This window comes from Miniopterus schreibersii (genome assembly GCF_964146895.1).
Source record: "Miniopterus schreibersii genome assembly, chromosome: 11".
Taxonomy (NCBI): domain Eukaryota; kingdom Metazoa; phylum Chordata; class Mammalia; order Chiroptera; family Miniopteridae; genus Miniopterus; species Miniopterus schreibersii.
In genome coordinates this window covers 45,115,074-45,132,254 of record NC_138111.1, presented here as the reverse complement: position 1 = coordinate 45,132,254, position 17,181 = coordinate 45,115,074, and the positions used below count along the sequence as shown (strand labels likewise).

The following is a 17,181-nucleotide window of genomic DNA, read 5'->3' as shown; positions in this document are numbered from 1 at the left end:
CCTCAGGTGAGGATTAAAAAAAAGAAAATGTTCCGTAAGTTTTCACTATGTGCCAGGAACTGTAGACACAATACAAACAATACAAAAGGATTACGAAGGAGAAAAAGCAAGAGCCACAAACATGCAACGCAAGAAGGAATACGAGGACCTCACAAGCCGAGGAAATTCCGTTTCATGTTCAGTATGAGCTCGTAGTTAACCTCTCAGGAGCAGTAACTCATCCGTGGGTGATGTAGGTTTGTCTCCAGACACACTTCCTCTTTGCTCTCCCACTGTGTTAGTGACTTCTCCGATGAAGAGAGTCACAAGAGAGTCAAGTACACAAGGAATGAATTTTTATTTTTGTCCAGGGGTACAGTTGGAAAGGAGGAAAAAACTGTTGACTGTAAGAAGGCTTTGGATTACTTGCAGCTTTATTATCTTTCTTTTTAGTCTACGATCAGAAGGAATTTAGTTACATTCAGAACAGGCATATCAAGGCCTATTCTAATACGAGGGGCAGAAACTACAGAGAGTCAAGACATGAACTCTGGAGGAAGAGGTAGGGAAGCCTTTTATGTGGTCTCCAAGCTTCTGGGAATTGGAAAAGGTAGTGCAGTTGGATCAAGTAGCTGTTTTTACAAGACGTGACTCTGCAAATGCCCTGAAATGCAATGTCTCACTGAAGGCCCTAGAAGCACAGCAGCTCTTCACCCGTTTACCTTTTTCCAGGAGCACCAGATGGCATGCTCAGTGTTTTCTGCAGGCTGAATTTACCGGCAGGGGTGTTTTCAGCCGCCTGGGACAAGCTGATGCTGCGATTCCGGAAGAACTCAAATCCGCCGCCTGAACTGGGCTCCTGGGGGACACACAACGCGCAGTGCGGTTAGGAGAGGCCACAGGCGCGCGGCCCAGAGACGCTCTGCAACTCTGCAACTGACCTGAGCTGTAGGTGTGGATGGAGGTGTCTCAGATTCTCCAGAGCCAATGGCTTTAAGAAATCGAATCATGTGTCGACATAAGTCCCACTTGCCTTGCTCCAGGGCTGTGTTGAACAGAAGGGTGGCGTGTTGCCTACTTACTGCTGGGACTTCCATATTCTACAAAAACAACCAAGGAAGACACGCATTCCTTTTATACTGCAAATAATATGGGAGGCTCTGAGCAAATCTTTATCTCCATGGTTCCCTAACCCAGAGGAGAAAGGCAGCTGCAACACTGCAGGGGATAGTTTAACAGACAAGAAAAAGTGAGGCGATTACTCTGCCACGTAAGAGATTATGACTTACTGAACTGACTACAAGCCAGGTATCTTATACAAACCTTACATACATTCTTTCATTTCTCCTAGGGAATCTGCAAAATAGGTATATTGTTCCTATTTTACAGATGAGGAAACTGAGTTAACTTGTTGAAGCAAGAATATAAATCTAGATTTGCCAGACTCCAAAAAAGCTCAGGTCTCCTGGGACAGAGTTTTCTGAGGATGTAACTTAAAAAATCTTTGCTTGGGCAGTAGTAGGTAGCACTGTCACACAAACAGCATCCTAAATAATTCTTTCACACATTTTTTTTATTTTTTATCCTCACCCGACGAGATGTTTGTTGATTTCAGAGAGAGCGAGAGAAACACTGATGTGAGAGAGACACGTCGATCAGCTGCCTCCCATGCCCTACCCAGGAACCAAACCGGCAGCCTTCTGGTGGAGGGGATGATGCTAGAAGCCAACTGAGCCACCCAGCCAGTGCTCTTTCACAAAGTTAACCGACTGCCTGCCATGACCTTCATGGAAAGGTGACTGACTAATAGACAAGTTTAACTGTGATGATTATCTGACAATCCACAGCAACTTAGGAATTTTGGTATAACACAAGTTTCCAATTCCATTGTTTCTGAGATCACTGAAAGTTTAAGGAATGACCTAAAAAAATAGCTACATTAATTTGTTTCTATTTTTATGATTCTGTGGCTTTTTCTTTAATAACAACCAAGGAATCCGAATTTCATGGCCATCCAACCTCTGCTCGATTCTCTCCTCTGGTTTAAATCAGCTGTCATGAAGCAAAATAAGCAGACAGGAAATCTGCTCTAGGCGGTTTCAAACCAGGTTTATGGTTAGCTTCTTACAGCAGCAACACAACTTTGCACTCACTGAAAGAAACTTTAGTGCGGCCTGTCAAATCCACATCAGACCGATAGGAACACAAAGTGTCAAGTACCCTTGTCAAATATATAATGAAGCAAACTTTTAGGAGTCTCGAAGAACCCATTATTTTGAGAAAAACCTTTATGAGGGTAATTACTGTGACAGGCGCTATGGGGAGCCTAATATAGGGTGTTCTGTTATGACCCATGGTCTAATCAGAGTCCCCTCATCAATTCCGTACTATAAGGAAACAAATCTATTATTCTGGGGGTATCAGACAAACCCAGTAATATTCAAAATAGTTCTTCACTGTGTTTCTTATGTAATATGTGCATGTTATATGTACTATACTATGTAAAATAATACATTTCTTCAGTATTATTCAAAATAATATTGTAAACTCATTAGTCTGTTTTAGGCCTATTTATAGACAAACAGGATTTTAAAAACCCTGCAATGTTACAATCAAGCACTGAATGCATAAATAAGTGGAACAACAAACTGATGTTCCTGTGTGTGTCTCTTCCTCTCTCTCTAAAAAGAAATAAAAATTTAAAACCCTGCGATGTTACTTTTTGACATTCAAAGGAATTTTCTGTCATTTGATAATACTAAGTTCTTCACAAGGAAAAATATAAATTTAACAGAAAACAAGGCTGAATTAATTCCTTAAACACAATCACAGTGTCAAAACAGGACATTTCACCCTGGCCGGTTTGGCTCAGTGGTTAGAGTGTCAACGCACAGCTGAAGGGTCCTGGGTTCAATTCTGGCGAAGGGCACGTACCTCAGCTGCAGGCTCAATCCCCAGCCCCGGTCGGGGGGTGTGAGGGAGACAACCAATCAATGTGTCTCTCTCACATCAATGTTTTTCTCTGTCTCTCTCTCTCTCTCTCTCTCCTTTCCACTCTCTCTGAAAAGCAATGGAAAAAATATCCTCAGGTGAGGATTAAAACAAAACAAAACAGGACATATTTTTCCCGAAGTTTAAGTTCATCAATTCTTGTACCTTTGTAAGAAGACAGCTGTTACCTGTAAGATAATAAGGTAAGAGGCAGCTGTGTCCAAATCCTGAGCCATCAAACATTCCTCAAACAAGTCCTTGGGGTTTCCGACGGCTGCGAAAAGGTAGTTCCACAGGGCATACTCGGTCTTCCTGGCACAATGAACAACGGTCTGCAGGAAAAGGGGGAACTCGGTGATAAACTTCGCCACAGTGGGAAGCAGGGGGTCGGGAATGGGCTCCCGTGAGGTAGCTTCCTCTTCCAGCACTTCGTGGAGCATGAGCTCCAGCACGTGAGGGAAGTAAGGTAACGTGGAGCAGGACTGGGCCAGGAGCAAGGCCTGCTCCCCAAGATTCCTGACCAGCAGCTGACGTAGAATGTGGTGGAGGTAGATCTGCGAGGTCCTCTCCACAACACAGAAAGGGAAGAGCACCTCCAGCTGTTCCCTGGCACTGTTCCGAGCGTACAGAGAGTCATAGAGTAAAGTGTCATTGACAGCACCAAGGACTAGCGCATCTTCAAACAGAACCGCCAGGGGGTAAATGTTGATGTGGAAAGGCAGCATGATCCGCTGGGACAAGAAGGAATGGGGCTTGCGGTGATCCCGAGGGAACAGAGGGAGCCAAACTTTCATCCCTGCCCCTCCGCAGCTCAGCCAGAGGGCCTCCAGAAGGTGGCGCTTTTTTTTATTTGCTCGACATGTAGTCCACACATTTTCAACAGACTGAGCTAGTACAACGGGAGGACAGAACGGCAGCTGGAAAAGGAGAGACAAGTTTCTTCCTATTAAATCTGTAGGTTAAGTTCCTGGGTACTAATTTCCTAAGACTTTCAAAATGAGAGTAGGACTTTTTGGGAAAATTAGGGTAATTTATTTAGAACTGGAGTTAATAACAGTAGCCTGGCCTTTCAGATTATGTGTACTTAAATCTAAAAACAAAACAAAACCTATGAACTTCACCAGTTTATGATTTTCCCATTAGAACTTGGAAATAATACCTAAGCAATAACCTCTGGAGTATGGAACATTTTATCATTTCAGGACCTTATCCTTCACCCTTCACAAAGTCTTATACCCAGAGGCTTAAGACTAATTTTACATACTTCCTCAGCTTCCAAATCACAAGACAATACTCTCCTCTGAAGTTCTTTTATTCCTTTATCCTGAACCCATGCATTCTTCACGTTCTAGATGATGTGCATTTACTCACAAGTTTCCTCTGGTTCGGGTTACTGTCCTTCTCCCGGATCTGAGGGCCCGACCTGTCCCTCTGCATCATGATAAGCTGACCAGCAAGATTTAGCATAATGCTCTCTGCGTCACGAGCCTGAAAGAAACATAACTTGAACCCATACTAACTTATAGGCATGTTTTCAGCACTTTCTCCCCAACCCCTAAGGTTTACAGGTTAAACGACCAGCAATACTTGTTGAGTGTGTCCTATGTACAGCCGTTCTGTCAGGCTCTGTGGGTGTACACAAGCAGCTTTCTGGCTAGGGTAGGAAATGCTTAATACAACACACTAATGAACAATACGAATGAATATAAAACTGAGGGCAGAGATACCAAGACTCCCTTTTTCCTCGAATGAAAACTTCAAACATAATTAAAAGTATGGAGAACAGCAGAATGAAGCCCCATATTCCCATCATCCTGATTCACAATTACCAGGATTTTGTTGTATCTGCTCCACTGAACCCTTTTTAAAAATGTTGCCAAAGTATTTTAAAGACAGCAGGCTATTTCACCCCTATACACTTAATATGCATCTCTAAAATATATATGTTTGCTTGCATAACCACAATGCCAGTATCACATCTAATAAAATTAACAATTATTCCTTAGTGTCATCTCTCTGTCCATATTTAAAAATCTCTGATTGTTTTAACAGTGTCTTTCTATAGTCAGTTTGAATCATGATACAAAAAAACTTACACACTGCATTTAGTTGTTATGGCTCTGAAGTCTTTAGAAGAGTCTCTTCTTACTTTTTTCTCCGTTATTAACTTGTTGTAGCTGTCCTATAGAATGTTCTGCATTGTCTCCTGTAGTGTTAAACTAAATATCCCTGTATTTCCTATGAATGGAAGATGAGTCTATACAATTCAGGTTCAATGTTTTGCGTAGAGACTCCATGTGAACCTCCTGCTGCACCGCTCAGGGGAGCAGGCCACATCCTGTTCTCCCCTTAGTGATGATAGGATTTATTAAGATGACTGAGGTATGACCACCTCATCCTTTCACGGAAAGTTCCCACCAACCTTTCATCTGATGCTTTCATCTAATAATAACCACTGTCTGAATCAGTTATTTCCTCAGGTGATTCCTTAATTCTGACATTCCTTCCACATCTTTACCCAGAATTCTTCTGTAAAACTAAACTTTCCCTTATCAACTAGGACTACCTACCGGGTTACCATGAAATGTAGTTTGCAGAGGAAATGGGACCTATATTTTAAAGGACTTTAATGAAAGTGCCATAATAGGAAGCAAAAGACAAAATGAGCAGTCAGGGATGATAAATCTACATAGAATCTTCCCATGAAAATGAGTTCCACATTGACATGAAGCTTGGAAATCATCGGTATAATGGAAGGAGCCCTGGGATAGAAGTTATGCAACCTGGGTCCTGGTGGCACCACTACATACTTTATAACCAGAAACTGTGGCATTCTCCTTTTCCTTCCTTAGAATTAACTAATAGAGTCCTCTAAACTTTACATTCATACTACTTCTGTCCCTCTTCTTTGTCACTACCCAAGTCTGGGCTAGTAATGCAATTCGCCTAGATCATGACAATGGTCTCCCATCTACTCTCCCTACTCCCTGTTTTGTCCTACTCTAGTTCATTTCCCTCCTTATTGTTATAATAAATGTTATAAAGTTTAGATACAGTAATACCCAGCTAAGACACTTGAGATTTTAAGATAAAGTCTGAAGTCGGTATTATCAACACGTGCCTTGACATTCTATGCTTCAGTCACCCTGAAACTCTTCCAATTCCCCGCACGCGTCATGTTCTCCCTTATGTATGGGCCTCTGCACTACTGTTCCTTCTGCCTGAAATCCCCCCTTTATTTAGATAACCACCACTATTCTTCAGGTTTCCATTTAAATAGTACGGAAATCTTCTCTGATTGTTTAGACTACTCCAGGTTTTTGTTATAGACAGAGTAACCTGTACTACTTTTTGGTACACACATCACAATTATAATTACTTATATATGTAATTATTTCCTTATTGTTGAGCAGAAACTATGTTTACTTAGTTTGTCACTGTAGGTCAGCAACTGCATACAAGGCACATTCTAAACCCTTAGTATTTACTTAATGAACAAATAAATAGTTCCCAGTATCAACCAAAAAACTAAAAACTGAGATGAAAACTCTAAAGAGTTCAGAATAGAATGGTACCTGCTGTGGCATTTTCAAGGTGATTCCATTCTCTGTACTCACTGATGTCAGAGTAACAGATACTACCAGGAAAGGGTGAGGAATGTAGCGTGACATGGAGACTTCCTGAAGAACTTGGATACTAGCAGTGGTATTTGGACTGTAAAAAAAAAAAAAGAAGAAACCCACACACCTCAACAACGCTAACAAGGTTGCTCCCCACATGCCCCGCTACTAATAGTATTAGATTTCATACTTATGGGGCACCCAAATGCCTTTGACCTTAGTTCCTCCTCCCCAAGTATCTTTTAAGCAGCAAACTGACAAGGTTGAGGCATCCAAAGAACATGTGGAGATGAAGGGAGAAAGAAAGGGAGTGAGATGTGAAAGGGAAGAAAAAGCTAGGGAAGAAGCTATGAGAATAGCTTCGTTGGTTGAGAAAGGATATAGTTTCTATCTAGACTAGTAAGATCTCTTAATTTTTATCTTTACATTACTCCTCAATCACTATGCTATTTCACTAAATACATACTTCATGGCTCCTTTAAAAAAGAAACAAACAAAAAACACCTGAGCGCATACTAAAAATCGAGAGTCATGGTCTAAATGCTGCAAGCCAACACGATGCCAAGAAGGATGCAGGCAGCACATAGCCGCAACAGGGCTGCCAGCTTCTCCTGCCAGCTCACAGCCACGCAGCTCAGCGGAAAAGGTGAGCGCTGAGGACACGCTTCCCAAGGCCCTGCGCTATGGGAGCCTTTACATTTCCCCACGTGCCTAGAACACTCGGGTAGTTACTAACTACTTGTTTTAAAGGTTGTGAAAAAATTAGTATCTAAAAGGTTTATCTATCCCAAACTAGATTTTTTTTTTTTTTTCCCAAATGAATCCAGTAAGATTATCTGAAGAAGTTAGTAAGGCTTATTTATTTACTCATTTTGGTAGCTAAAGAATACCATTTGAATATCACTAAAATTCCTTGCTTTTTTTAAACTCCTAAAACAAACAAACAATCCCACTAAATATAAAATTAGAGTAATGGTTTTGAAAAGTGAAAACTACAGAGGAAACATGCTACATAGGAACAAAGAGTGACCTGTCACATGCTATGGACTTACCCCTCAGATTTTCTTTCAATACTGTAAAGGCATATTGAGCAGTCGGCTCTGAACACTATCACCATGTCCCTAAAGACACTAAGCAGTAAGGTCTCTGCTTGTGCTTTGGTGACATGAGCAAAGGCGTTGTCCAGATTAGATGTTCGCAAGTATACTCTCAGCTGCAGAAAACAAAAATAAAGAAAATTGGAAAAACAAGATGCCTACCAGAGATGACTAAATCCATGCTATTTACTGATATTTTTCAAGAAAGAGGAGTTAAAAGACTAATCTGAGCATTAGTAATAAATGGATGTTTATATTTTGACAGGGAAGGCTCATTCTATAAATAATCAAAAGATGAAGTGATCAAAACTGTGACTGTACTGATACTTCTTTTAGATCTGAATATTTAGACCTGATTTAAGGATACCAGGAATTTTTCAAAAAATAAACATACAAATCAATAAATTAATAAATCTGTAAGGACAGCTACCCTTATAAACTTTTCTGCTTTTAACTTTTTTTTTGCTACTTACAAACTTTATAGAGAATGTCTAGCAGTTAAAAATCATTAGAAAAAGTTATCTAGAAGTTCTGATTATCCCTTTGAAAAAATTTTAAAGTAGTAATCTGAAATGAAAATCCCATTAACTAGAAATGCCTAATTCTAGATTAAAAAATAAAGTTTTATTTTCCAATAAATTATTTTTATATAAATCCAAATAGCCTTAATATCTTTAAAATATAACATGATATTTTTGAGAGAAAAAATTTACCTCTTCTTGACGGTCACTTATGTTATAACATGCAATGACAATGAAGTCATTCCACCAGGCTAAGCCACCTGTCACAATCATATTTTGCTCCTAAAAGGAAATTTTAAAAAAATTACCTTTATGCCGCCAGAAATTACATTAAGTAACACACTAATAAAATATTCTAAACAGATAATGAAAGCTGAAGTTATTTCTGCTCTAGTCTCATACTCCCAATTAAGCATTACTCCAGGGCCTTTATTACTGACTCATATTCTATTGAAAAAATAAACACTTTTTTAAGACAGAAAATACATCATTCAAAATAACTGGGTACCATGCAGCATTATTATTCCCACATTAAGATCTTGGTTTAAATTTTGGCTTTATCATTTATCAGCCGCTGGCCTCTGAATCCCAGGTTCTTTTATAAAATGGTAAGTAACAATAGTGCTCTCACTGGGTTGTTATGATCAATGCACTAAAATATATGAAAGCATTTAAAGTGCCTGGCACACAATAGGCACCCATTAAATGTTAATTTCTTCTCATTTCCTCCTATATGATTCATGCAAAATTTAACATCTGTTTGTGTGCTATCCAAATATTCATATCACACACAGACAAGCAGCAAAATGATCTCAAATTTTGTGGAAATGTATTCTGATCACATCTGATGAACTCACAAGTTAAAGAATTATAGTGTCTGATCTTAAAGAGAATTAAAGACAAACCAACTATCTCAATACAAAATCCTTCCTCTAGTATCAAGAACTTGATCAGAATTGACTTAGACACAATCCAACATCATTTTTAAGTATTTTGTTTTATTTCTAAGTAAACAGTGATTTACATTGTAGTTATTTCATATTGTAGTCTTCTTATACTTTGAGAAGTTAGTTTTTTAATTTCAAAAAGACCAACCTGGGTAATGTTTCCAAAAAGTTTCCATTTTTTGGTGAGTAAAGAGTAATGTGCAAAACCAAACTTGCCAACCACAGCAATATTCTGTCCAAGTTTATCAATCGCTGAAAACTGATTAAAAAAAAATTAAAAACTCTTCCTTGCAAACCTATATCTTTATTAGATATAAAGAACTCAGTATTACACCAGGCAAACAGGCTATTAATAAATGAGATGTAAAATGCTAAATTTAAAAATCTATATATTTATACACAACTTACATTTAACTGAATTATAGATATTTTACACTAACAATGCACAAAGGATCAAGTATTAAAATTTTTACTTTTATCAACGTATTCACTAAAAGGCTCAATTCCCAGAATGCCTCTTGCAGCAAATGCTATCCAAAAAAAGTTAACACCAACAAAATAATAACTCACCCGTATGGGCCAATTGCTCTCTAGATAGGTGCTGGAAATCTACAGAAAATAACACATCAGTTTGGTAAGACTTATGAAATAGATTTAAACCTTAAATCATTAACATCACAATATAAGATTCATTTTCTCATACAATGTTTAAAGTGTTTCCAAACATGGGTATTACTAGCAGAGTACTTGGAATTTACCATTTGTATACCAGCCATTATTTCACATCTCCTGTCTTAATAATTTCACTATAAGTTTCTAGACATTAGGCTTTTCTACTTTTCTCTACACTGTTTTGTTTGTTTTAAATATTCAACACTCAGTAAACAAGACTGACAAAAGATTTTTAGAGAAGCACCCACAAGGAGCACCCCCGCCAAGAGTTGTGTAGATGAACACAGTTTGGGTTTGCTGATCTGAACTATCCCCAAAACAATCTTATCTAATAAAATTAGAGCCCCAGCAAGGGTTTTGTTTGCTTTTTATTATTTAAAAAAAAAATTCTGAATAAAAAAGCAATACATGCTTGTAAAATTTAAACAATATAAAAATGTACAAAGTACAAAATGAAATTTTCCTGTTATATCATTGCTGAGGGTTAACCACTGGGTAGTTTTTACTCTATTTGTAAACTAACATCCATATACATGTAAGATTGTGTATAAGCTCTATTTTTTATTGGGGTGTTCACCTTATTCATCTATAAGAACTTTTAGTATATTATACATATTAACTCTCTATCTGCAACATAAGTAGTAAAAATACCTCCTCACGTTTTCTGTCTTACATCTTATCTTGTACATGGGGTCTTTGTATCACTCTAACAAGAATTTTAAACTTAATGAATCCTCTATGAGCTATCAATGTAGATTAAATAAATTATAGCTTTATGAAGACTGTGATCTCTCTACTGGCTTAATGATTAACTAATTTTCATGAGCAGGTGGTGAATGTGCGGTGCAAATTAGCAGAACGAGAGTACAAGGGAAGAATCTTCTGATCCTGGAATAAGAGAATCTTCAATTTATTCAACTTTATTTTCATTTTACTGAAATAAAAAGTATTACATATTCAAAAAAAGAAAGCAAAATTAAAAAGCCAAGTAAATGTCATCGAATCCAATGATTCTTTGCATAATAAGACAAAAGGAAAACCAAGTAAAAATATGTTGAAAACATCTGCATTGACCTTGACAAAGTTATTTATAAAACCATTTGTTAGACTTCACTTATTACCTAGTAAGCCAATGTAAATTCTGAAGAAATTAATAGCTTTTAGTACATTAGAAAAATTTTAACTTCAGTGCTGGCTTGTGGAAGCCCACCCTACAGAACTGAAGATAATGTCACAATATATGCTTGAAGAATGCTTAACTTGTATCTCAACTGATATGCTGTACCATTTAGGCCAATTAATAAAATTCACTATGAGGGGTGATATTAATTCAGAATAAGGATAATCTAATGTAACAATCATGTGACAAAATAAAAGGGAAAGTTTTGTAGGAGGCTGCAAGCAAAATTATTTTCTTTTCTTGGATGAAGAAAATAGCCACTTGAAGAAGGATGTATCTGGAGTATGACTGAGCCAGCCACTCATGACAGAAAAAGAACACCCGCCAGCACATCTTGGTGTTTCGTAAGTGGGTAAAGCGTGAGATGTGCTCTCACTGCCAAAGTGGATTCCAACAGGAAGAGTTTCTAATCATGGGAACCTAGGTCAAATCTTATCATATGATCACCCTCTGATGAGTATCTGTAGGAAGAAACAGTTTATTCTTTTAACCTTCAAAAGCGTATGAAGTGCTGCAAATAATTTCTTTTCAAAATTCAAAGTGCTTTATTTTTCATGCAGTTTTGTGTCTGAAGACGTCATAAAATGAGAAAACAAAACTTTTATTTTTCCCCAGTAAGTCACCTTTACTGATCTGTGCCACCTGAACTTTGGAGCTCTGCTCCTTATACCGAGAACAAGAAATGGCAGAAGGAAAAGAGGTAGCTAATGAATAATGCAGAAACTCAGGTCAAGATTCCATACTCAGGGCACAAAGTCATGCCACACTACTGAGAAACTGAGCGCCAGGGTATAGAATCTCTACTCTTAACATCTTAGGATTCTTCAGTCTCTCAAGGAACCTAATTTTTCCCCTTAATGTCACTCTGCTAAAACCCTGTCTCCTGCTAGACTACTTCTGTCTGTAACTGGTGAGATTGTGACAGTCCGCTTCCTAAAAGGTTTTATCTGTGCCAAATACCACACCTAGTACATAGGAATGAAAGTAGATCATTTATAAATAAAATAGTCTTTAAAATCCTGAGCTGACATGCCTAACGTAGTGCCTAACACATCGTAGGTGTTTACTTCCCACATTTTGTGAAGCTTACTCTTTCCAAGCAGTTTGTCAAGCATTTCAGAACACTGGATGGTGATTCATGTACCTTTCAGAAATAAGTGTTTATATTATGCAAAATACTGAATATTAAAATAAATGGCAATCAAAGAAGGAACATACCCTAATACCATGAGGGTACTGTTATTGTTGTTGTTTTTTAATTTCATATTATTCATTCTCCATCTGTCAACAAACTACTTTCAATTTTTAAAACATGTGTAGCTGGGGAAACTAAATAAAACAAAAAAAAACACCATCTCTACCAGAAGCTACCAACCTTGCTTCTGACAAATATGTATTTGTGATGTTTTAGTTAAAGGAAAAAACATAACTCAGACTCTTCTGATCAGGAAACTAACAAATGTAAGGCAGAAGGCTTAAACAAACAAAACATCCAGTAATCTAGATGAGGAACAGACAGCAGCAGAATTAGTTGGAGCTCATTTGATGAATTCTAAGCTGTACAAAAAGCATACAAACCAAACCACTCTGATGGAATATTTGGGCACTTATCCTACACAAGAGCATATGCTGAAGGGGGGAATTAAACAGGCACCCGTTTCTTCAGGGAATCATTACTAACGTCTAAGGAGCCTGAAAAGTAAAGCATTAGATTGCATGAACACTGTAAACCACCCCACCAAAACACCACCACCACACTGCATTGACGCATGACTGGAGTGCCAGCAAACAAAATAGAGGGCACATTCTAGGTTTTAGCTCAAGGTCAGTAGCATATTATATGACTCAACATTTAGTACCTAGGTTCTGAAATAGGTTAGACTATCACTTTAATTTATATTATGGTAAGGGTAAGTCTGCCACTAATCTGCTGTGACCTTGGGTAAGTCACCTAACTTCCCCTGAGCCTGTTTCTTCACGAATAAAATCCAGTTGGACTACATGATCTCTAAGGTCCTTCCAGCTCTAAAAATTCTATGAATCTATTATAACTGGATTATTTGGGAGTACAACTCTGGCATTATTTTTATTAGTGCTAGAGTTAGACAAGTTCATTTTTCTGAATATTTTAGATATCTGAAGAATAGAATAACAGAAGAATCTTGCTAGTACCTACTTTGTCTAAAGTTGTAAAATCAGTGTTACAGGGTTCTAATATGGGATACTTTGTAGATGGCTAAGCATCACAGAATCAATGAATTTTTGAGCTGGAAAGAAATTCAGTTTTTGTTATTGCCTGAGGGATTTTTGAGTTCCAAACCTACCTTCTTTGATCCTCTGCTCTACTTGGCTCTCTGGCAACACAGACCTGGCTAGGCAGAACTGGCATTGATGCTAGGTCAGTGTAGAATGAATAGTTCAAAGTATGGGGAAATGAAAATAGCAGAGAAATGGCTATAGGAGAGAAGGGAGCAGTGGAAAATTTTAGTCAAGGAAGTAGCTGATGAAGTTTTATTTAAAAACTGTTACTAATTATAAAATGGTACGCACATTGTTTGATTTTATGAACTTATTAATGTAAATTAAATACACTTTACTTTAGTGTATGCCACATGTCAATGTAGGAGATACTCCTTAAAGTTTTCACATAATGACCATTCTTCTCTCTCTCATTATCTCTAACCAGAGTCAACTGAAAGTGACATAGGAGCTGAAGTAAGCCAGTAAAGGAAAAATACAGAATGCAGAAGTAAGGCAAAGAATTGTAGAAATGGAAACTAACTAAAACAATACTCCAAGAGTAGGCACTGATGTACCTAAGACATTTTGGTATCAAAAGAGGAAAGAAAACACTCAGAACTGAAACTATGTATGAAAGTTTCTTTCAAGAAACTTCAATTTATTGATTTACCTAAGTTAATTTTATTTGGTATAAAAATTCACAATTTTCATATTAAATGCCAATTTATCAGAATAACTACAAGAAACTGCTAACTTAAAGTTGTACCAGAGTAAGCAATTTGGAACAAGATTAAGTAATAATGAAATAATTAACAATAAGGTTCTAACCTGACCACAAGTCTCCAATTTTGGTTTAAAGTCAGACAAGTAACCTCAATATGTTCCTATTAAGACTACAAGGAGAGCTGCTACACAGGGTACTACATCAATACTGTTATTTTCCATGAAATTACTACCTTTTTGCTTATGCAAATCCACAGAGCTAAAATTATACCAAAAGAAAAAAAGTTTGGAAGTACAATAAACAGTTTTGCTTAGTAAGAGGGCAAAACATAAACTTCCAGTTTTTGAAACTGCTCACTACTAATGGTCCTAAAGCAGGTGGGGATATGCTCTACATCAAGTGGAAAGAAAGGAAGCAGAGACAAGAAAACAAGAGCACAGAGAAGCAGGAGAGACATGACAGTCAAAAAGGTTAAAAAGTTTCTGTTTTCTAAAGCAACAGGGGAAATATTTAAAAATCTGCTCCAGGTGCTACCTTACCAAGGACTCAGCCAATGGCCACTGATGACTTACTTGTACTACATGCCAATGCCGATGTCCAAGTAAAGTGCTTAAACCCTGAGACTCGAAACCATCATCTGCAAACAAGCTCTTTCCCCGGCTGGGTTTAGAGTGTGCTGAAGAACTGGGGTTCTGGGTTTGTGAGGCCTCTCCACAGTTCAAGTACAATCGATCCTCTCCCTGAAGCAACACTTGCTCTTGGTTACTCTAGATGAGGGAAAAAGGAAGCAGAGGGGCCAAGAAGGAAATAAAAACTCGGTATTAGGTAGGGGAAAGTAAGTAAATACATCAATTTAGTTTTATTATAGGAAATGCACCATATATACTAATGCTGATTTCCCCCACAGAGGACATGACTACAAAATGATCTCATGCACTGTATGTTTAGAAGAACAGGCAGCATTTTAATGAGGGCTTCCCAGTGTAAATGAAACCTTTATCCTATAGATTCCAAAACATGCCCAGGTTTACAACTGCCATAGCAGTATCTTTTATTGCTACTCTAATATGGCAATGCTGTGGGAGATTTTCCGTCTGAAAACTAAACACAACCACTCATTATCTACAGTTTACAAATTAGTTTCACATAAAATACCTCACAAATGGTGGTAAGAAAACGTCCTGTTGAACAGTTTGTGTGTGTGCTCACTCGTGTGCCCACATGGCAGGAAGGGGGTAAATTGGTGATGGGGGTAACACGATGCTGGAGAATTTTTTAAACCACGGGGAGGAGGAAGGACAGTCCAAGTCCATCGTCCTGGTTCAGAACGACTCAATGATCACTTGGTAAATGCTGGGTTAGTGCAAAGGACTGTGCCAGGTTCTGAGGATATTTAGACAAATAAGACATTTTCTTCTCTTAGCGATTATGCCATTTTCAATCAGAAGGCCAGTGTTCTCCAACACAAACAGATTCCTTACTGGATATTCAAATCGGACAGATCAGCACCCCAGAGCTCCTCACCTTTCTGTTGTAGTACAAACACTGTGTTGACATAAAACTCAAGGGTAATTTTAAATTATTATTTGGGGTGGGGGTGGGGGGAGAAATGCTCTATTTTTGTTTTTCTGGGGACCCTTATTCTTCAACTACAGTAATGAGATCAAAGATTCAGGTTATTCACACATTCTTTCTCAACGCGTTGTACATTTTAACTGCACCAAGTATCTAAAAACCCACTGGTGGCAGATATTTAGATATGCACACCTTAATATGTACTAGTATTACGTACTAATAACATGTAATACTAATATATGTTATTTCAGATTGATAAAACATGATGGATTTTCATTATAATTTGGGGCAGTACTTCCCAAAGCAGGTTCCTAGGCATATTATTTTCAAGGGGTTCCTTAAAAATTCAGTTACATAAGCTTGGGAAATGCTGGTTTTTATACACCAGCTCCTGGACTTCATAGTGCACACTAGCATGTGAATACCTGGAGACCTACAATGAAGAAATCTCTACAGCTTTAAATCCTTTATTTCACACTCACACAACAGAACTTTTTCTTATTCTGTGTAACAGCTATTGATATTTCTCATATGCTTGCTGGAACACACTGGGAAATACTATACAGATAAAGACTAATTTTTTTCAAGTTATTCAACTAAATCTGTAAACACTGCTTTTTTTCAAGTTGTTTATGATCTTATTTTTTTTAAAAACCTGCTCAGAAATAAAATTTTAGCGTAAATTTAATAGGAATTTTAAAAAACCCACAAGGCCCAGCCGGACGTGGCTCAACAGTTGAGCATCGACCTAGGATCCAGGTGATCGGGGTTTGATTCCCGGTCAGGTCACATGCCCGGGTTGTGGGCTCAGTCCCCAGTTGGGGGCATGCAGCAGGAGGCAGCCAATCAATGACTCTCATCATTGATGTTTCTCTCTCTCTCTCTCTGAAATCAATAAAGATATACTTAACCCTTTGCGGTCGTATTAAATTTGGACATGGGTGTCGTACTGGTCAGAATTAATTTCCATTGAAAGAGCAGTGATACATAACATGCAAGATTATGAAGGATAAACAAGAGAAATTATGAACTGATACATGAATGAATAGAGTTAAGATTCATTCGTACAGTTCCTTGCTGTGGTGGCTGAGAGCAGACATACGACCGGAATGGTAAAAAAGCTTTGGTGGCTGAGAGTAGACAAACGACCGCAAAGGGTTAAACACACACACACACACCCACACACACACCCCCCACCACCACCCCCCCCACGAATCACAGAAAATATACAAAAGATAATATGCCAATTTTAAAAGTATATTCAACACATCTGTGTCAGAGTCAGATTCTAATATGAAAGTGACTAAAAAAAAAAAAAGACACCCCCCCAAACCAGTTTTAATTACATAAACTTACCATACAAGGGTTCACAGTGAGTGCACTCTTGATGAACTGAAAAAGCAGAATGCCAGGCTCTTTAACTATACTCTTGGGCTCAGGTTCAATTTCAGTGTTTTGAGAACCAAATCCGCTGATTACCCATAGGTGATAGCCTTCTGCACCCCAGCTCTTAGAGAAGGAGGGCGAGAAAGAAAGAAAAGAGGGGGAAAATCAAAACAATAAAAAGTTTGTTATCCTTTCCTGGCTTCAAATATTCAAATTCTGAAATAACCAACAACAGCATATCCTCCAGG

The 17,181-nt window shown here is 38.0% G+C and overlaps 1 protein-coding gene across 3 annotated transcripts in view; it reads right to left on the bottom strand.

The window, feature by feature from the left end:
* The window catches only part of RIC1 (RIC1 homolog, RAB6A GEF complex partner 1), an 81,910-nt gene that overhangs the window by 6,979 nt on the left and 57,750 nt on the right, over positions 1 to 17,181 (bottom strand). For 2 of the 3 annotated variants that reach the window (XM_081151963.1, XM_081151964.1), the window contains exons 11-21: positions 16,904 to 17,056; positions 14,545 to 14,739; positions 9,726 to 9,764; positions 9,304 to 9,414; positions 8,401 to 8,490; positions 7,643 to 7,803; positions 6,546 to 6,684; positions 4,342 to 4,458; positions 3,159 to 3,887; positions 921 to 1,079; positions 702 to 838 (exon numbers count right to left, since the gene is read on the bottom strand). In XM_081151963.1, coding sequence (XP_081008089.1) covers positions 702 to 838; positions 921 to 1,079; positions 3,159 to 3,887; positions 4,342 to 4,458; positions 6,546 to 6,684; positions 7,643 to 7,803; positions 8,401 to 8,490; positions 9,304 to 9,414; positions 9,726 to 9,764; positions 14,545 to 14,739; positions 16,904 to 17,056 — 2,030 coding nt within the window. The remainder of the gene's footprint in view (positions 1 to 701; positions 839 to 920; positions 1,080 to 3,158; positions 3,888 to 4,341; positions 4,459 to 6,545; positions 6,685 to 7,642; positions 7,804 to 8,400; positions 8,491 to 9,303; positions 9,415 to 9,725; positions 9,765 to 14,544; positions 14,740 to 16,903; positions 17,057 to 17,181) is intronic. The other variant, XM_081151965.1, reaches the window with a different exon arrangement.